General features: G+C 36.3%; 1 protein-coding gene and 1 non-coding gene across 5 annotated transcripts; both read right to left on the bottom strand.

Annotated features, from left to right (window-relative positions):
• Positions 1-3,711: 3,711 nt before the first annotated feature.
• On the bottom strand, positions 3,712-15,015 carry LOC147537632 (uncharacterized). Of its 4 annotated transcripts, XR_015226072.1 has the most exons (6): positions 14,647-15,015; positions 14,426-14,509; positions 14,258-14,343; positions 12,441-12,643; positions 4,154-4,255; positions 3,712-4,000 (listed from the first exon to the last, which is right to left on the bottom strand). XR_015226072.1 is itself a non-coding variant. In XM_086643678.1 (5 exons), the coding sequence occupies exons 1-5, from the start codon at positions 14,844-14,846 to the stop codon at positions 3,899-3,901; spliced, it is 675 nt and encodes a 224-aa protein (XP_086499804.1). In that variant the 5' UTR covers positions 14,847-15,007; the 3' UTR covers positions 3,712-3,898. The 4 variants fall into 4 exon arrangements, 3 of the variants coding, with proteins under 3 accessions (XP_086499804.1, XP_086499806.1, XP_086499805.1); XM_086643678.1 differs by lacking the exon at positions 4,154-4,255 and having other exon boundaries at positions 14,647-15,007; XM_086643680.1 differs by lacking the exons at positions 3,712-4,000; positions 4,154-4,255 and adding an exon at positions 4,826-4,850 and having other exon boundaries at positions 14,647-15,013.
• TRNAE-CUC (transfer RNA glutamic acid (anticodon CUC)) lies at positions 4,379-4,451 on the bottom strand. Its single transcript has one exon. It is a non-coding gene; the product is annotated as a tRNA-Glu (tRNA).
• Positions 15,016-21,672: the final 6,657 nt, after the last annotated feature.

Here is a 21,672-nt window from a genome sequence, read left to right as displayed (position 1 = left end):
CCTAATTATTTCGATGTCAAACTATGATGTTTGATATTGCCTTCACATAATACAACTATATATTGTTGGAGTGTTCAACTACATGTTGTTAAAAACCCTGGAGGTCCCAGGTTCTGTTCTCATAAGAAGAGGAATCCATAGTCAGATGAACTTGGGTTATTAAAGGTATAAATAATGTAGTCAGACGAGCCTTAGGCCGTTTATTTCGTTGAGCTTTAGGCCACTAGTTTAGTTGAGGTATAGGCCCGTTTATTTCGAAGTTTAATGCGGTGATTCTAGTGTTTATCACATGTATCAAATGACATTATAATGACTTTAGTAGTCACTTTACAAAAAAAAAACATTTAGATACCTTCAAATAATGTCAATAATCTTCAAGTGATACAATAGATTATCAATGTACGTAGATAACTTCGAGTTTAAACTTCAACACCATTGGTGAAGAAAACTAAAAAAAACTGGAATAACTTTTTGAAGTGATTCAAGTGAAGATATTCATCAAACTTTATCAGACGTTTGAGTGAACCCACCACCTACCTGATGTACTCAATGTTTTACACTTTCTAAGCAAACTCAACATATGCCAATGTAGAATCTTACACAAGTAGTTATACTCAGAGTGATTAATAGCAAATGGCATTATGTGGTTTTTAATTTTTGTGAATTTTATCCAAATTTGAATTTGATAATATTTTATCTCCTAAACCACCTATATAAAAATTATTTTCTGTATCCAATACAAGAACTAATAACTTGAAGCCTTTTTCCATTTATCCTTCAATTCATCCAATAAGTGATTTTTGCACTTATTAAGTGATTTTCACTTAATAAGTGTGGGCCGGCAATTTTAGGCCGTTTGTTTTTTCACTTAATAAGTGAATATCACTTGTAAGTGGGGTCAAAGTAAGTGCAAAAAAGTAAGCTCCAACTTGGAGCTTATTTTTTTGCACTTACTTTCGAAGTGCTAAAAAAACCATTTTTATCCATCTCCAAATATAATAATTACCAATATGATTATAACTCAAAAGAAAATCTTAAACAATTTATAAGTAAAAAAATCTTTTTATGACTTTAGCGATAACACTTTTCCTTCTCACTCATCCTTCACCTAAGCTTTTCTCTTAAATTTTATCACACCTCTTCCTTCATTAGTCACGGAACCACCCAAACTCCATGATGCAACATAAGTTCTTTCTCCTTCATACTTTTAATTATTTGAGGTTAATATTTTCAACACAAAGTATTCATAAACCGTAATTCTCTTGTATCTAAACTCGCGAGTACAATGAATTAGTATGAAATACTAATATGTAAATACTTTAAGGTCAAAATAGACAATTTTTCATTTTTATGACATTTAGAATTAATATAAAAACAAAAATCAAGCACTTAGAAGTGATGGAAAACAAACGCCACAACACTTACAAGTGATATCACTTACTAAATGATTATCACTTAGTAAGTGGTAGCACTTACAAGTGCTAAAAAATCAAACACCCTTTGTTTAACCCTTTCTTTTACCTATCTATTGTTATTTTTTGTCAGAGTTTAGAAAATGTTGGTAGAATTTCAACAGTTTATGCAAAACAAAGAAATATTGCAAGAAATTTGAGGGCATTGCCTACTGCAAAACAAACTCGGTCATTCAAAATTACAAGACGTAAATGATTTTCTGAGTAACTCACAAAATTACAAAACGTAAATATGCTGTTAGAATCAAGAAAATGCTATGAGAATATACAAAAAATTTGCGAAATATGTAGTTACCTTTCATGCAAATTTTTTGGAGGAAACAAGATTGTGTAGAGAAAAACAATGGACAAGATCTAAAGGATTTTTTTAGGAAAAAGATTGATATCCTAGCTTTAAGAATAAGGACAATAAAATCATGCACGATTTGACAATCTTTCGTTGAAAAAAACGAGAATATAGTAAAAGAAGAAATTTAATCTATTGAGCATCATGTTTTTTCTAGGTTTTCTCCAAGTGAAGACTAAAAAGAATGGATGAATTTTCTCTGCGATTTCTCTAGGATTTCTCTCGTTGACCTGATAAAGAGAGAGTTCTGATAAATTTTCTTTGGATCAAAAGATTAGGTAAATATTTCTTTAAACAGAAAGACAACTTTTTGTAGGGATAGTGACTTCTTATTAAGGAATTATTTTCATGAAACTGAAAAGACTATTTGTATCTTCTAACCTGGGTAATTTTATTTAGGGTTATTTCCCTAATGGCCCCCAACTTTGTGACCAGCTTCCCGCCTGGCCCCCTACTTTACGAGAAATACCCATATGGCCCCCTTCCGTTATAACACCGTCACTCTCTCTCCTCCATCATGTTTTCTCTCTCTGCCAAGTCATGCCACATCATCTGTTACGCCACCTCATCACCTTCTCCGGCGAGAGTCGCCGGCCGGCGACTTCAAACATAAAAAAAAAAAAAATTTCTCTCTTCCTCTCTCTCTCTCTAAATTTTTTTTTTCTTTTTTTCTTTCTTTTCTCTCTCTCTAGAACTCAGTTCTAGAGAGAGAGAGGGGACCTTCAACAGACTGTTGAAGGTCAGGTCGGCCTTCAACAGGTCTGTTGAACGTTAGGTTGGCCTTCAACAGATCTGTTGAAGGTCGACCTGACCTTCAACAGAGCTGTTGAAGGTCCCCTCTCTCTCTCTAGAACTCAGTTCTAGAGAGAGAAGAATGAAAAAAAAAAAATTTTTTAGAGAGAAAGAGGAAGAGAGAAATATTTTTTTTTTTTTTTTTTATGTTTGAAGTCGCCGGAGAAGGCGATGAGGTGGCGTAACAGATGATGTGGCATGACTTGGCAGAGAGAGAAAACATGATGGAGGAGAGAGAATGACGGTGTTATAACGGAAGGGGGCCATATGGGTATTTCTCGTAAAGTTGGGGGCCAGGCGGGAAGCTGGTCACAAAGTTGGGGGCCAGGCGGGAAATAACCCTTTTATTTAACCTGGAATAAGTTAGGTACTATTAGAGAAAAGAGAGGTTACAGATGTAAATTATTCATAATGGATTTATTTTCTATTTAATATAATCTTTGGGCTCTAAACCTATTGACCTTGTGATTTTGGACCTAAAATCCATCCACCCTTTTATATTTTGTGATTTAGTGTCTTTATTTTATAATCTTTATACTAATTCATATTTTAATGTTTGTGAACTTGTAGTTATGCCTCTCAATTAATTAGAAGTCAATTAAGTCAACTATGTTTGAGTTTTTTTTGTTGAAGTGTCAACTATGTTTGAGTTACATAAGGATAAATAATTTTGGTCCATACAAGATTTTTGGTTGTCTATTCATCGGCCACCAAATTTTAGATCTGATTTTTATATGGTTCTTTGGGAGGATCTTTTAAAGCAAAATTTACTTAAGACTTGTATTTGATTTCGATCTGATTTAGAGGGATGAAGAGTTTAGCAGGGTTGGATTTGATGAAGATAGATGAAGATTTTTTTTTATCGACTTTGGGGTGGATTGATTTTGTTTGTATTTGTTTGGGATTTGTTTCATTTTTGTATCGATTTCAAACATATATATTTGTTTTTTGATTTATTTATGTTACAGCAATTTCAAACATATTTGTTTGATGTGTTATTTTCTTTTTGACCCCTTATTTTCTGACCAGCTTCCTTTATGGTCTCTTGTCTTTTTTCTCTGTCTATAAAAATGGTAGTCAATAAGCCAAGAGTTGTGATAATTTGAGCTGAAATGGCAGGTTGTAGCTACTAATATGCTTAATGAGGAAGGGTACTATTATAACAAAACTTAGAAAGCAAATTGGGAACAAATTTAAAGATTCTACATGACCACCAGTGCCTATAACTAAAAAAAATTAAGTAATCAGAAGAGTGCAAAGGTTGACCAGATACATCCATTTATTTATATTATGAATCTTTTTTCTCTCCAGACTCTTTTGGTACCACTATTGTTCCTTCATGATCCACTTGCTCCATTAAGTTCTCCATCTTTTTCTCTGCTTCCCGGGCCTGCAAATATTAACAAATTATCAAACTCTATGACCACGGTTTATTCCAACGTCTGATTAACCATAATTGTTGGAATAAAAATAGACGAGAAGAATTAAAGGGGCCTCTGTTAGTGTCAAAGACGCCTCCTTTACGAACTTTTCTCAAATTTACCTCGAGAGATACACCATTAGCACTTACAAATGGCCTCTTTAAACACATTTGTGGTCACCATCACAAAACATCTGTTCCCGATTGACCTCGAGTTTTATGTGCCTGATCTCGTTGCACAAAACCATCCTCGAAGATTTCAGATACTCGATCATTATTTATTTATTTTCCGCGTAACTTTTTGGCAATGAATATAGATGAGATATAAAAAATAAATAAATAAAAGAATTCCATTGCCGGGACTTGAACCCAGGTCTCTCGGGTGAGAGCCAAGTATCCTGACCAAGTAGACTACAACGGATTTATATTCAAAGTGGTTGACAGTTACTAGATGACTAATAGAGGCGCCTGTTTCAACAAGATGACTAACACACTTTACTACTGTTAACTTTCTTTCTCACTATTTGTTTGAAACAAACTAAACTCGAGTATATAGATAATTCTAGTTCAGCAAAAAACTTTTTTTTTCCAAATTCCAAAATAATATGACTTAATATTCTATTCTACTTTAGTGCATAATAAATTTTTTTTTAAATCTCCCACCATTATCTTCATCTAAATGCAATTGATATCAATTTAATTTTCAATAATACCCCCCCCCCCCCCCCCCCCCCCCCCTAAACCAAATTTTCTTCTAACTCTCAAACTTGTAATATTTTTCTGGAAAGCTTCTCCACTTGATGGCTTTGTGAGATCATATCTGCCAATAGATTGTTCATCATGCAACACATAACCTGAATAATTTTATCATTAACAAGTTTCCGTACAAAATGATATCTGATACGGATATGCTTCGTCTTTCCATGAAGTACTAGATCCTTAGTGACAACAATAATTGAGTTATTCCTACAAAACAATGTTATTGTAGTAGTTTGTTCATTCTTTAGACTTTTCGAAAGACCTTGTAACCAGACAATTAGACCACCAAAGCAACAATTATATGTATTTATATATATATATATTTGGACGCAGTTGTAAAAAGAGAAACTACTGGTTCTTTCTTGGGACACAATGAAATTGGTCTGCTACCAAGAGTTAAAATATAACTTGAAATACCTTTACTATCATCTAGACTCCTTGCCAAATCACTGTCTGTATAGCAATCAAGATTAACTGGAATATTTTCTTGATAAAAAATTTCATAGTCAACTGTACCTTTCACATATCGTAAATTCTTTTTGTCGTCTCCCAACAAGTAGAATATGGTTTCTCATAAATCTACTAACCGGACTTATTGCGAACATAATATTTGAGCGCAAGAGGAAATTTTTATTTGGTGTAACTCTATTTTTTGCAAAAGGCTTATCGTTTATTAGTAAAAAGCAAGTATTTCCATAAAAATGGATATCATACCATTTTCTTAACAAATAACGAAAACTAAACAAATTATTTTTAGAGCCATGAACATAATAAACATCCGACATTTTTTCAGTATTGTTAGATTTTGTGTGAAGAAATTTCATCAATACCTCTTATTTTATAAGATCCAACATCTCCAATTTTCACCTGTCCACTGTCTGACTAAATTAAATTTTAGAATAAATTTTCGTTAGTTGTTATATGCTTGCTAGCTCCACTGGCAAAGTGATGGGTCATGAAAATGTCCCATCTGAGTCGTTTAATTTGGCCAAGTTAGTCTGTTTCGAGTCTTTATTGTCTGTTAAATGGTTGTTTTCTTGATTAGATGTCTTTTGCAGATTTAAGTGTGAAAACGGTTTAAAACGAATATAAAAGATATTTTGGTCATTTGGAGTCGAGGATATTTTTGTAATTTGGGCAAGGTCAGTGCATGGGTGAAAAGTAGTGTCCAAGACGATTCAGTAGGAGAAAACAGAAGTCAAATCGGAGTCTGGATGGACAAACTAGGCAAAGTCAAAGATGGAGTCAAATAAGGTTGACTAGTGGGATTATTTCGGGAGACTTTCTGGCGCTCGGTATATAGCGGAAAACGTGTCGAACAACGGAGGCTATTACATCGAAATTCGGTATTCGCGTTGAACATCGAAATGGGCCCTAAGAGCATCATCTAGTGTTTCCGAAGCAACTTAGTTCCATAGTCCCAACAACAACGTTTTAATCTTGTTCGTTCGTTCTGTGTATCCAAGATATGACGGTTGCTGAATGTCTGCTCCATTATTATGCTTCCATGTTACTCGTAGTTGCGTAGCTGTCGTGCTCCCAACCACGTTTCTCCCTCTGAACCATCCAGATCCGTGTTCTTTAGCATCTAACGCTCCCTGTTTGCTGCCGCACTCCGTTTCATTAGCCACTGTGCATGTTAGCATCCGAAAATTCAACCAGAAATCCTAGCCGTTGGGTCACTTGATTTATTTTAGGGTTTTGTTCAATTTAACCCCTAGAATTCCAAAAGTGACCCTCTTTTTTTTAAACCTACTACCATTTTAACCCTAATAAACCCAAGCCATCAACCCACCTATATATAAATCTATTTCTCCTTCATTAAGACCTAGACTTGAAAACCTTCTCATTCCTTCTCTACTTTTCACATACTCTCCTCTTAGCCTCCCACTCCTTTTCCTTCTTGTAGTAGTAAAATCCTAAAACTATCTCCTTCTCCTTTTTCTAGCCTCCATCACTTCTTCTACCCAATTTCTTTCTCTTCTAATTTCTAGATCCACTTTCTAATTCTATCCCATTTTCTTCCTTCATTTCTTTTCTACAACTAATTCCTTTCTAATTTATTTTCTAAATTTTTCTACTTCCACCTACTTTCAAAGTGCTTTTAATTGGATTTGGAGAATAATTTGGATCATACTTGGGAACCATTGGAGCAAAGAATTGGGTGATTTCTTTTCTTTGTCTAATTTATTTTCATGTATTTTATTTTATCAATATATATGTCTCTAAATTCAATGAGTAGATAATCTTGTACCTAGGGTTTGAGAGGAAACTCATATTTGGGCTTATTTTGAAGTGTGTTATTGATTAATAAATCCTTCTATTGAGCTTCAATGCCTATTAATTGTCATTTCGTATAGATTTTATGGTCTTTTCATGGTTCATGCTTCATAGTGAGATATTTCATGCTATTGTTAAGTTATTAGATGGGGTATGCTTATTAGATGATGGATGATTGTTAAGGAATATAGTCTTTATATGATAATCACTTAGAAATACTTGATTTTGAAATGTATTATTAAAGAATATCTTCCGAAATCTAAATAGTTTATTATGTTAGATTTTGAGTTATATATGAAAAAAGGAATTTGTTGATTAAATGCATGTTTTAGATAGTCCATTTATGTGGTGGAATCAAGAACCCTAGATTTCTTTCCCACCTTGATTTCATTCTTATTAGTCTATTAGTATTGTTTTCTTTTTAAAATGGTTTTCAAAATCAAATCAAATTTTCGAAAGGGGTTTTAATTTAAGATTTAAATGAAATTGTTTGTCCCTTAGATCGATTCTCGGACTTATTAGAAGTAATATAACTTGATCCCTGCACTTGCGGAATAGACCTTTTTTAGGCCTATCACAACGTAACAATGTTTCTTGAGGATCTTTATCATTTGTACCATCATTACTTTCATGCATAACACCAAATTCATCATTGTCATCTTCTTGTTTTACCAACATTCTTTAGCAGTACGACCAGGTTTATGACAATTTTAACATTCAAAATACCATCTTTCTTTTCCTCTTTGACAACCACGTCCTCCAATTCAATTAAAGTTCTGATTTTCTAGAGCTTGTGTAGCATTAGTTTTATTTGAGTAAGACTGACCTCTTCCTCGATTTTTTTTACCACAACCACGGTCTCCGACACTTGCAATTTAGTATTTAAGAGATTGATCAGGAAGGGTTAGATTTCTTTTGTTATTTTTTAACTCATGTGCCTTCAGAGTTCCTTGTAAATCTTCCAAAGAAAGTGAAGAGAGGTCTGTTAAGTTTAAGGCCAAAAATGGCTCAGATTATGCCAAGCGAAATGACCCTAATAGTTGTTTGATTTAAATGGTCAAAGTGGGTGTAAGACTTCTTTGGTTTTTACCTTTAAGATATCTTTCGGTTATGAGCCGGATCTAATGGCTCATCAAAGGGTTCACGTTCTCTCTGTCCATTTCTTGAAGACCGAAGGGTCTAGATCGTAGCCGACTGTTTTTCTCACAAACCATCACCTTTATTCATCCAACCGTGATCAAATGTGTCCCTAAAATATATGTCTATTCAACTCATATAAATATGACCCAAATTGGTCCAAATTTCATTCCGTGTTTCAAAGCATCAAACATCATTAGAATTTTATTTAAGAGAGTCGAAGAAGAATATTTAAGACAATTTTCAAGGAGTCTCATATGAAGTAAGTCAACTCCATTCGCATCAAGAGGTTAGTTTACTTTCGAGTTGACTGCTTTCTTATAAGAGTGGCATCGAATAAAAGCTTAATCGTTATAATGGGAGGCGAACGTCGAATGTGTGGTATTATACAAAGTGTCAATTTTCCTAAGAGAAGACAAATATTGTGCCTCTGTTAAATTGTTCTTTTCTTATCCTCCAATTTTTTTGCTTATCTTCTTTTCAAGTCAAGCGCATTGTAATTTTTCAAACCAAGAAGCAATAAGCATATTGATTAGAAAGTAATAAATCAGAAGATAGAGAAGGGAGAAGGCATACGATTCCTCTTTTCAATTTTAAATTGATAGTGATATTTGACTACGAATAATCTGTCCTAGATAGCAGACGTTGTTGGTTAAAAAGACGCCAGATATTGAATTCCTCTTCCCTTGGTCTTTCGCCATTACTTTGGAACTAAAGTATCTCTGATTTATTACCAATAAAATGAAAGGTAGAACCAATCTCGTCGGTGCATAGGCTAAGAGACTAGCCGAATCAACCACATAACATCGGTATAACGAAACCAGCAAACAAGAACTACAGGAACGGTAGACATTAGAACAACACTGCTATATGATGATGTTCTTAATAGAACGCTAATGGAAGAAGTTTTTTTGCTTTAGTCCCACTTTGTAAAATGATGGAGACCATCAAGATGGGCCTCACGGCTGAACTAGTTAGAGGGCCTCATGGTCGAGTCCATTAGGGTTAGAATTTAGGAGTTTCCATGTTTTAGTATTTCCTACTAAGTCTAGGTTTAGAAGTTTCTATATTTGAGTATCTTTGATATTTAGTAATCCTAATTTGAGTCTATCTAGAAGTTTCTAAGTTCCTATAAAAGGAAGTCAGGTATGTCCTTGTTATTCAGATCAGAGAATATTATGAATCAAGTTTATTGTTAATCAAGTTTATCGTTTTGTTCTTTACTTTATCAGTTTATTTACGTATTTTATCAGTTTATTTACGTATTTTGTCATTGTTATAATGGTGGATTCCATTACTTTTACGCTTCCGCAACAATCTACATCATAAAACCAAGGTAAAATGGTATGACGTCATTTTAATAAGTTGGTGATCCTTCTATTGTAAATTTTATGGAGACTATGTGGAGTGTGTGTAACACATAAACTTGCGCGCTAGACCAGCCGGGCTTAAGGTTTGACTAAAAATAAGTTAAAACTCCTTTGGATATTGGGTTGCTTGTAAAATACGACCCGTTACTCCTTTTGCCAGTCAGTTAACAACTCTAGGTCCATAACTCATTAGCAGACACATTAGAATCCATCCCATGAGCATTACTTTTTTTTACTGATCTTTGGGAGCAACGGTGCCGGTATCACTAGTTGGGGTCCCTCCTTATAATAAAAGGACTCCTAGTTGGAATAGGATTTCCCTTATTCTTTGTTTGGGGAAAAAATAGAAGTTTCTATTTTGTCAAGCCTAAAAAAGAATTCCTATTTCTATTGGTAAACCTCCCTATTTATCATTATAAAAGGGAATGAAAGGGAAGAGATTATTCACAACAACTTCCAGAACAAAGAGAAGTAAGAGAAAGAGAGATTTCTGAAGTAGTCCTGTCAAGAGAGAGAAGAATATTGATTTGAAGAAAAGAAGATTATTAATTTTGTGAAGCAATTTAGTTTGTGGTTATCTTCTTCAACCTTTAGTAATCTAGAATTTGTTCAAATCCTAAGGAGTAAGAGATTTCTATTTCTTTGTTTCTTTGTTCAGTTTATCCACCATAGTTTTGGTGAAGAGTTGTTATCCAAGAGTGTTTCTACACATCTTGAAGAATTGATTTATCCACCATAGGTTTGGTGAATAATTGTGTAACCCATTATTATCATTATAGTGGAAGATTTCTGGACTAGGTCCCGTGGCTTTTTTACCTTCTATCTTGGAGGGGTTTTTGCCACGTTAAATAATCTTGGTGTCTCTACTTTTACTTTCACATCGTGTATCTTCATATTCCTGAACAAGTTAATTAGCTTATTTTTCCTAACATCACTTTCAAGTCTGTGGAAACACAACTTCATTCAATTCGTTGATCTTTCTTATTATTTTCAGCAAAATTTATGATATACATCTAAGATGAAGACATTTGCCATCCTAGGCGCACAAAGTGCTTTTTCAGTTGGACTCGAGATTTCTTGTATGTTTCTCGCATTAGCTTTACAAGCGGGTGGAAGAAAAGAAGACGTCATCGATTTTTAGGCTTTGTATAATACAATATGACCATCTATTCGTCCTCAACAATGGGAGACCTCTGGTTTTTTATTTTTTATTTTACCACTCCTGTTACATTGACCAGAAACGGACCCTTTCGGATTATCATTCTAACTTTTAACACTTATAAATGTTTTTTGAAAGGGTACTAGAATTGCCCGACGAGATCTAACAAGAGGGACATTTTATGAAATTTCAAGTTCAATTAGAGACTAGAGTCTCTTCAAACAATATAGGTAATACTTCTTAAGTGAGCCTCCCTGAGAGTTCCTATGTTACGATCTGAGAAAGGCTTCTTTTCATCTACAACGGTGATAGTATATGCCCGTCCAAGTACCTCGGTCAGGATTCGACCGGGATACTAGCCGGGCATACCATCATTTTTGTTTCATATAATCGTACTCGAGACCAGTCTTTCCTGGAAAGTAAGGGAGGCCAATGTGTCCACCTTATTAGGAGGAAAATGTTAAATCACTCACCTTTTGTTATATTCACTCAGATCTCCTCTTAATTGAAAAAAAATTACCTTTGGTGTGAGTGTATATAGCAAAAATTGTGATTGCATTTAAAATTTTCCTTACTAGGATTCCCCTATAACTATAAGAGAAACAATTCAAAGGATTTTACAATTAGATTTTATAAAAAATTTTAAATTCTCATTCAAATTCACGATGTATCGCATATTATAATCATGATGTATCAATGTCATTCCAATGTAATGACTGTTGGAATCTCATCTCCAAAAAGAAATTCACAGGGGACTTTAAAAGAGGGTGGCACCCTTAGGGTTAGCCATACATCACAAGTATATCTTGATGTCCTAGTATTCTTTACCATCAAATCAATAAATTAAAAAGTACCAGGGTGTTTGATTTCTTTAACAATTATAACTCCAGTGACTTACTAAATGATAATCATTGAGCAACTAATATTAATTCTAGTTATGACATTTGTCCCATCACTTTTAAGTGCATGAGCTGTCCCATCACTTTTAAGTGCATGAGCCTTGTCTTTTTATCACTTCCAAGTGTAATAGAGAATAAGTAATTATCAATTTTTTTTTCCAAAAGTGAACTATTGAAATGTTATACACATTTTTTTACGGATTCAACAACCTTATGATCCTAATTGAAAAAGAATTAACGATTATGAATACTTTATGCTGAAAACATAGATATATATGGGAAGGAAAAGGATTTACGATTGAGAAAGGCAAAAGGGATCAAATTACATCGTGGCGTTGAGGCGATTATGTGATAAGTGAAAGAGGAGAGAGTAAGTTGAAGTAGGATTTAGGTGAAGAAGGGGCGATGAATGAGTGAAAGCTTAGCTAAAGCTAAAAAAAACTTCGGATTTATCATTAAATTATTCAAGTTTAAGTTTTTTATATTGGTCATTGTTATTAGATGAAGAACTATTATGTTTTTTTAGCATTTTTAAGGTGCAAAAAAATAAATTGCAAGCTAGAGCTTACTTATATTTGCATTTATTTTGACACCACTTAGAAGTAATTTTTACCTATTAAGTGAATGAACAAAAAACTTAAATTTAGTGATCCGCACTTAATAAATTAAAATCACTTAATAAGTGCGAAATTTTTTTTCTTTGTTCTGACGCCTTTTCTTTCATAACTAAAATTCCTTTATTATAGTGTTATGTGTCCCGCAATCAAGTACTTATCCATAACTACAAGGACAAGGAAAAGGGGTACCTTGTGAATGAAGTCTTCAGCTAAATCTGCACCTTTAATAGCCTCTTCAGTTGCATGTTCAATTACACGAAGTTTATCCTTAAGCTCAGAATCTTCTGGAAGTTTTTCCTCAATGTCCTCGACTACCTCCTCCATCTTCTTCGCCACATCTTCTATCACTTCTGTGGCACACTCTACTGTTTCTATGGCCGTGTTTATATTCTCTGCATAATTAATTTTCTAAGGCAATCAATAGAGGTAAACAACAAAACTAAACATTATTAGCATTATCCACATTGCATGTCCAACTCTTAGGTTGTGTTTGCTTTTCAGATGTTTGTTTTTTAATTTAAGAAAATCTGATAATGTGGCTGAATTAGCTTGTGGTCTGAATGGGTTGAAAAAGCGCCCACATACTTCAGACTTCAAGCCAAGTCTGAAAAAGAAACCTAAATTCGATCAAATGACCCTTATACCCCTCTTATTTACAAAAATATATATCATCCAAATATTTCCAAGCACCCCCACAAACTGCCACCACCTCAAACCACAACACAAGAGTCAGACCACCACCATTACCAGAGTTAGACCAGCGCCAGAGTCAGACCACCACCACCACCACCGCCAAAGTCAGACCACCACCATTACCAGAGTCAGACCACCACCACCACCAGAGTCAGACTACCACCACCGCTAGAGTCTGACCACCAACACCACCACTTTCAACACAACACCTACACATATCACGACAACCACCACCACTACACATCACGGCCACAACCACACATCACGACCACAACCACACACCACGACCACCACCACGACCACCACCACAACCAGAAGGAAATAAAGAGGGAGGGGGAGAGAGAGACCCTCGTCGGATCTGGCGAGGGTTAGATTCTTTTACCTTCTTGTTAGAGAGAGGAAGATCAAGAGATACCCGCCAAGTGTTAGCAACAAACCTTCAGTTATAGACAGAGAGAAATCCGACGACGGGGAGAATAGATCTGGCGAGGGAGAGAAAGATCCAGCGATGGAGAGATCGATGGAGATCCGACGGCGGAGAGAGAAATATTTGGAGAGGGAGACCTATTTTTCCAAACCTTCCTCAGAGAGAGAGAGAGAGAGAGAGAGAGAGAGGGAAGCTGAAGGTTTTCATGGAGTAAAGAAAGAGAAAACCCTAGGTTTTCAGGATTTTCTTAGAGTTATTTTATATTTAGGAGAGAGGGACAAAAAAATGTAAGATATCTATTTAAGATTTTGTTTTCTGTTTCCAAATATTATTACTCCTATTAATCACGGGGTATAAAAGTCAATATTTTGAGTCTTAAAAATAAACATGATAACTTGTTAACCTTTTCAGTTGATTTAGACTCGACCAATTAAGTCACCCGGTTTTAAAAAGAAACTATCTTAGGCAATCATTTCTTTGCAATTGGATTTGAAAGAGAAGTGGGCCTCATAGACTATAAAACTGTATATGAGTCGTGATTGCATTATGAGAGCTTTGACATTGATATCAGGTATTAGTGTTATCTCACATCGATTGGACATTGGACAGCTTTCTTGCCCAACGTGTTGTTTTGCAATGAGAGTTGGTCAAAATGGGTTGTAATTAATATACAGACAATAATAGTTTTTTAAGATCAGCAAATCCAGTGGAAGACCCAATTTTAATGAAGTTAAAAAGACTAGTTTTATTTTTTTATATTTTTTGCAAAGTACGTAACTTGTTACAAATAAAAAAAATGCACAGAAAGTCGAAGACTAGAAAAATTGACTACTTATATAGATTGAAATCACTACTAAAAATTAATGTCTAATTAAAAAAATCTTACTCTTAATTTCGAGGAGGGGTCCCCATTTGTTCCTCAAGAAAGGTAAGAGCATGGGTATCAGCGTCCACAGTAACCAGCTGGGTGACCTAATTAAATCATCCATATTAAAGATATTCAAGAATTGCACCATATATATTCTCAAAGAAGAAGAAGAAGATTATATCTCACCATCCTGAGGGAGGATTAGGTCCTGGAGGGGAAGAATTAGGAAGTGAGTTTCCATCTGGAAGGTTGTTTGTTGCATTCACTTTCCTGCATCAATAATATTAGTTATCTAAAACCCAACATTACTTTATGACGAGTGAGATGGAATTAAATAATGATCGGTATAATATATGTATACAGAGAGATAGACAGACAGACGGACAAACAAACACAGTACTGGGTACCTGGTTGTAGTGCTCTTTGGTTGAAGCACTACTCTATTTAGATTAATATTCTGAAAGGGAGTTTGATTTGCAGAAAATGGTTTTGATGGAAGACAGGAGAGACCACCAACCCCAAATACATGATGATGGAAGCGGCCATGGAAGTTCACGACCGAGTATTGTTGACGAGGTGAAGTGAAGCAGATTATCGATGTTGACATACTCTATGAAGTTGGATGATACATCTACTAACTTCTAGATGTATATATTTCTATTGGGTATGAGAAGAGATTGGTGAATAGATCTGGTATTTAATAGTTGACATGATTATTCATAAAACAGTATGTTGATAAAATAAATAAATTATACATATAGACAGTCGAGGATCATTAATTAACAATTTTAAATAGATTAGCTTGTATTAATGTTCACATTCACACTGGCAGCTGTATAATATATACTAATATAAGGTATTAGGTATGAGACTTTATTTTCACATGCCATAATGTGATCGTTTTCCGCCGCTTTGGGGAATAAAGACTAATCTCATAGGAACAAATTCGGAATCCATGTTTTATTTTCATACATTTTCGGTGGCATATTTTATTTTAATCTAAAAATTCACTTGATCAAACGTTGCCTCCTAATTTTCATCTTGTTTATCACTTTCACTATAACAACTTCCCACCACCACCATTCTGACCACCATTGCCACTTCTCTTTCCTCTTTTCTCCACTCTAACTCATCTTCATATTGTCTATTATAGTTGTTGGGTTTTATGCATGCTTGGGCCTAATTTGACGTTTGGTCCACTTGCATATTGTAATTAATTGTGAGCGAGCCTCACCCATTCAACACTAGTCAAGACTATATCTTGTCTTGTAGCTAGCACATGGGTGGGGCCCACCTCTAGAGGGAAAATGGTATTGATGTGACACGAAAATGTCACATTTGGAGAGCCTAACTTAGACTAATTAGTCTTTTTCGAGTGTTATCAATAATATTTAATGTGTTTTTCATGTTAGGTACTTATTTTGGAGTTAAGCGTGTGATTCGGAATAAAAGGAGCAAATTATCACTATCATTTCATGTGCCCAAAACGAGAGAAAATGACTTCAAGCAAATCATACTACAAGTAGAGGCAATGACGAGTCCGACGGTGAAAACGGAAGTCAATTCCGAGTTCGGACGGGAAAGTTATGAAAGAAAGAAGTCCGAGGGTATTTTAGTCCTTTGTGACAATTTGAAGATGTAGAGACAAGGATGGAGGCACCTCTTGATTTCTAAACCAAGCCCAAAGCCCACACAAGCCCAAAGAAGAATGACAAGGAGGAATTATATGAGCACCCTCTCTTTATGGATTAGAGTCAACAAAATCTAAATGAATTGACTAAGTCAAGGGACTCTAGGGTTTTAGTAGTTTAGGCTATTATTCATCATCTTCATCATTCATCAACCAAGCAACAAAGTAAAGAGAGAGAAAAGGATAAAGGAGGCTAGGGTTGTTGAGGGTTCTTCATCAACAACCTTCTAGGGTTTGAGTGGAAGAGAGAAAAAGAGAGCAAGAAGGAGGATCCGGCCAAAGCATAGGCCGGCCAGCACACTAGGCCGATCTAGCTTTGGCCCGCCGAACTGCTGCTCGGGCTGCAACACGAGCAGCAGCTCGGGATAGCTTCAGCACTAGGCCAGAGCAGCACTTGCTTGTTGCGACCAGCAGCATAGGCCGCGTGCAAGCAGCTCAGGTAGCTGCTGCTCCTGGCCGGACGCAAGGAAGCTGCTGCTAGGGACTCCTAGCAGCAAGCACGAGACAGCAAACACGCTCGGGACAGCAGCATATGGCACGGGATGGATGCATCCGCCTCGGGAGAAGCATGTGTTGGCCGGATTTTGATGATTCGGCCGGATTTTTGTTAATCCTTTGGCCGGACTTTTCTAGGGTTTCCGACAACCTTTTTGGTCCGAAACATTAGGGTTTTTACTCCCCATGTCATGATCTAGCTACCCATGTGGTTTGATTTGATTTTGGATTAGAAATTTCTAGAGAGAGAAAGCTAGGGTTAATTACTTTAATGGTGGATGTTCTTGAGATGGAGAAGATGATGATGGTCGCTATGGGGAACCCAAAAATTTGCTAAGGGGAGATCGGCTGCACCTTTAAGACTCATATTTTCCGATGATCTTAGCCTCGAACCACATCGAAAAAGGGGGATTCTCTCATCATTTCCGTTCCATTTCTTATTCAATCACCATGTTTTGCTAACTTTAGTGTGTCGATTATATTAGATGAAATGTGATGAATTCGTGATTATGTTTAATATGATTTGATGTTTTGACTATAAATTGATGTTTATTTATTTCGATCATCGTTTTGATCGTATTTTCATGTGTCTTGTCAAGCACTTCGCATAGTTAATAGACGAAACGAAGTATTCGATATCGATCGTAGTCTAAGTCATAATTTCATGTGTCTTGTCATGCACTTCACTAGTTAGGCGACTAGACAACACTTTCGTTGACTCGGGATAAACCGATTTAGACGTTTGTTTGACTAAGTATGATCTCCGGATATACATAGTACTTAGAGACATCTACTTTAGGAGTCGAACATCGATTGTACTTTGAAACATTAGATCGGACTACACATAGTCGTAGGTTTATCATTATGGATTCCCGGACTTCGACACCTCGCTCACTTATTTGTCTTCCGACTCTTGTTGCCTCCCGACTCTTGTTTCCTTCAACTCTTCTCTCGGATCTCTCTCGCCCATTTACATTAGATTATTTAGTGTTTACTTATTCGACCAAATACCCCCATTATCTTGTTTCTTTCCTTTTTAGTCTAAGTTAGCTAGTGATACCTAGACCGGTGAACGAGACTCCTCGTTATCCGAATCACCTTCCTATCCTTGGATCGACTCCGGTTTTACCGGTTACTACTTGATACCTCCGCTTGGGTGTGCAACCTTTTCGAGTGCATCAGGTATTCAAAGCTTTCTTTCTCTAGACAATTGTCCCAGATCTTCCAACTAGTGAAACTAAAGATGCCTTATAATGAGTTGCTTGACAACTCATAGTAAAACACATGGTAGAGTAGTGAAAGTTCCCACACGGGTGCTCACACATGCGAGACAATTAGGCTTTTGGCCATTTGGTTCTTTGGGCACTTTGGTCACATGGGTCTTTGGGCACTTTGGCCACATGGGCCTTTGGGCACTTGGGCCTCTTGGGTAATGGGCCGGGAGGCCCGTGAGCCCGCGAGCCCGTGAGCCCGGGTGCTCGGGTGTTTGGGAGCTTAAAGTCAAATTACTCTTTTGCCACGAAGAGTAGTTCAACTTTGAGTTAAACTCGGATTATGACTAAGTCGGTGGGATTACCCTAATCAGTTTGAGTTTATCTCAAACTGATTTCTTGGGAGTTAATCTGATTAGTTTCCGAATTTATCTCCTCACTTCTCTATCACGTTTCCTAGGCGGTTAGGGTTTTCTCTGATGCTATATATACTGGCCGAACCTGAGAAGAGAAAACACACAACTCAATTTCGGCTATCTTTCTATTTCTCTCTACTTAAGTTTCGAATCCTGCAATCTCCATTACTCTCTCTGTTAGTGCAGACAGAGAAAGTAAGTTGTGGTCAATCCTCGGGGAGTGTTCGGAAGTCAGTAATTTAGCACCCTGGTTACTCTGAAATCACTGTCAAGGCAGTGGCCTCCACACCACGATACAACGAATAAAATTTTATCTACTCAATCGTGTCATTGATCTATCCCATATTTCCAACAATTTGAAAGTGATTTTCTGATAATGGCTGCTGTTAACATCAAAACCCTACCGGATATGTCAAAGATGACCCCTCTTGACAGAACCAACTACAAGAGATGGTCACAGGAGCTGTTTATCTTCTTCGAACAAAAGGTCATCTTCTGAATCACATGGATAACAAGTTATTCAACTTGTTAACAACAACCATTGATAAAAAAATCACTTTCAAATTGTTGGAAATATGGGATAGATCAATGAAACTGTTGAGTAGATAAAACTTTATTCGCTGTATCGTGGTATGGAGGTCACTGCCTTAAAAGTAATTTCGGAGTAACCAGGGTGCTAAATTACTGACTTCCGAACACTCCCCAAGGATTGACCACAACTTACTTTCTCTGTCTCCACTAACAGAGAGAGTAATGGAGATTGCAAGATTTCTGGTATATCCTGAAAAGAAATACAGAGCTGATGATGCTGGAAGGAAGAAATACATCGTAGGAAAGTGGTTACAGTTCCAGATCAACGATGAATCTTCAATCATGGATCAGGTTCATGTCTATGAAAACCTGGTTGCGGAAATACTTGCTGAAGGGATGAAGACGTGTGAAATTTTTCAAGCTAATGTTCTGTTGGAGAAGTTTCCTTAATCCTAGAGTGACTACAGAAACCATCTGAAACAAAAGAAGAAATACATGTCCCTTCAGGAGCTAATCAGTCACATGAGAACTGAAGAGGCAAATCGCCTCAAGGATAAGTTTGCTAACCTCTCTTTAAATTCTTCTGATGCTAACTTAGTTGAATCTTTTCCTTCTTGAAACAAAGACAGGTCTAAGATTACTAAGAAGAAAAAGAAGTCTGGTAAAAACCAGAAGAACAAGACAGGAGGAGTGAAGTCCAATTCTAAGATCCAGAAATCGAAGGGTCTTTGCTATGTCTGTGAAAAAACAGGACATAAAGCATACCAATGCAACCAGATAAAGGACAAGAACTCAAACACTGCTGCTGTGCTGAACGTTGCTGGGTCTGAAGACATCATTGCTACAGTAGCTGAGACCTGTTTGGTGGACTGCAAACACGAATGGGTGCTGGACACAGGAGTTTCCAGGCATATGTTTGCTAACAGAGAGATGTTCCAGACCTTCCAAGAGATGAACGACGGATCCAACGTCCACATGGGCCATTCTGCAAAAGCTGGAATCGTAGACAGGTTCTTCTGAAACTTACCTTTGGAAAGAATCTGTCTCTGAAAGATGTTCTCTACGTGCCCACCCTAAGGAGGAATCTGATCTCAGGATCTCTTCTTAACAAAGCTGGATTGAAATTGGTTTTTGAGTCTGATAAAATTGTAACTTCAAAGAATGGGATTTTTGTTGGGAAGGGGTATCTGAGTGGGGGGATCTTTGTAGTGAACGTCGATTCAGAGATTAATAATAATAATTCTAGTTCTGCTTATATCGCTGAGTCAGATTTATGGCATAGTAGATTAGGAGACGTTAATTATGCTTCCATTAAACAACTTAAACTGAATGGAATCATTAGTGCAGACGATCTTGATGATCATACTAGATGTCCTGTATGTGTAGAAGCTAAACACGCGAAACTACCCTTTAAGAATGTCACAATCAGAAAGACAGAACTAGTACACTCAGACTTAGCTGACTTCAGAAACTTAGCTAGTAAAGGAGGTAAGAGATATTACATTACCTTCATAGATGATTACTCTAGGTACGTGAAAGTTTACCTCTTGAGGTCTAAGGATGAAGAAGCTTGTCTGAACTATAAGGCTGAAGTAGAAAACCAACTAGACAGGAAAATCAAGAGATTTAGGTCAGACATGGGAGTAGAGTATAACTCTCACTCCCTTAAAGTTTTCTGTAAGAAACATGGAATCATTCATGAATTCAGTGCCCCTTATACACCACAACAGAGTGGTGTGGCTTGAAAGGAAAAATAGGACACTTAAAAACATGATGACTGCCATGCTTTTGAGCCCAGGCTTACCCGAGGAACTGTGGGGGAGGCGATCTTATCCGCCTGCCACATACCGAACAGAATACCTCAAAGAGGGCTAGACATGACACCTTACGAATTATGGAAAGGTTTTGCACCTAACCTAAAATTTTTAAGAGTGTGGGCGTGTCTGGCTAAAGTGGGTATACCTGACTTTAAGAAAGTCAGTGTCGGACCAAAGATAGTTGATTCTGTGTTTGTTGGTTATGCTTAGAATAGTGATGCATATAGATTCATGTTTTTAGAAGATGATACAATAATAGAATCTAGAGATGCTGAGTTTTTTGAGCGTGAGTTTCCTCTAAAACTGTCTGTTGAAAATATTCCCATTAAGGATTCGTCACTTACTGACTTACCTGTGCATAAAGAAGCACCTAGTAATATGTCTCCTTCTAATCCAGCCATAGATGATGAAGGAGATGAAACATAACTTAGGAAAAGTAAGAGACTTAGGATAGAGAAAAACTTCGGCCCTGATTTCATTACTGCTTTTCTATTTGAAGGTGGTGATTGGTTGAATGATCAGTTTGTGTCTAGTTTCTTAATTGAGACCAACCCAAAGACGTATCATGAAGCAATTACTTCAGTAGATGCAAGCTTATGGAACGAGGCCATTAAGAGTGAGTTAGACTCTATCCTTGTCAATCATACTTGGGACCTGGCAGACTTACCTAAAGGATGTAAACCCATTAGCAGTAACTGGATCTTTAAGAACAAGATGAGTCAAGATGGGACCATAGACAAGTATAAAGCCAGACTGGTAATCATGGGCTTTACTCAAAAAGAGGGACTTGACTACTTTGACACTTACTCTTCAGTGACTAAAATAAATAAATTATACATATAGACAGTCGAGGATCATTAATTAACAATTTTAAATAGATTAGCTTGTATTAATGTTCACATTCACACTGGCAGCTGTATAATATATACTAATATAAGGTATTAGGTATGAGACTTTATTTTCACATGCCATAATGTGATCGTTTTCCGCCGCTTTGGGGAATAAAGACTAATCTCATAGGAACAAATTCGGAATCCATGTTTTATTTTCATACATTTTCGGTGGCATATTTTATTTTAATCTAAAAATTCACTTGATCAAACGTTGCCTCCTAATTTTCATCTTGTTTATCACTTTCACTATAACAACTTCCCACCACCACCATTCTGACCACCATTGCCACTTCTCTTTCCTCTTTTCTCCACTCTAACTCATCTTCATATTGTCTATTATAGTTGTTGGGTTTTATGCATGCTTGGGCCTAATTTGACGT

The sequence above is a fragment of the Eschscholzia californica genome, unplaced genomic scaffold, assembly GCF_041429995.1.
Source record: "Eschscholzia californica isolate CP2 unplaced genomic scaffold, dmEscCali1.0.p SCAF_5, whole genome shotgun sequence".
Classification (NCBI taxonomy): Eukaryota; Viridiplantae; Streptophyta; class Magnoliopsida; order Ranunculales; family Papaveraceae; genus Eschscholzia; species Eschscholzia californica.
The sequence above is the reverse complement of the archived record's forward strand: the minus strand, read 5'-3'. Positions and strand labels throughout refer to the sequence as shown.

What these genes read in the sequence shown, in the direction of transcription:
- LOC147537632 (XM_086643678.1), bottom strand. Translation starts at nt 14,846, where the DNA reads ATGTCAACATCGATAATCTGCTTCACTTCACCTCGTCAACAATACTCG. An exon ending in CCAAAGAGCACTACAACCAG is followed by an intron (nt 14,510 to 14,646) that starts GTACCCAGTACT and finishes TTATTGATGCAG; the next exon opens with GAAAGTGAATGCAACAAACA. An exon ending in CTGAAGACTTCATTCACAAG is followed by an intron (nt 4,001 to 12,440) that starts GTACCCCTTTTC and finishes TAATATTTGCAG; the next exon opens with GCCCGGGAAGCAGAGAAAAA.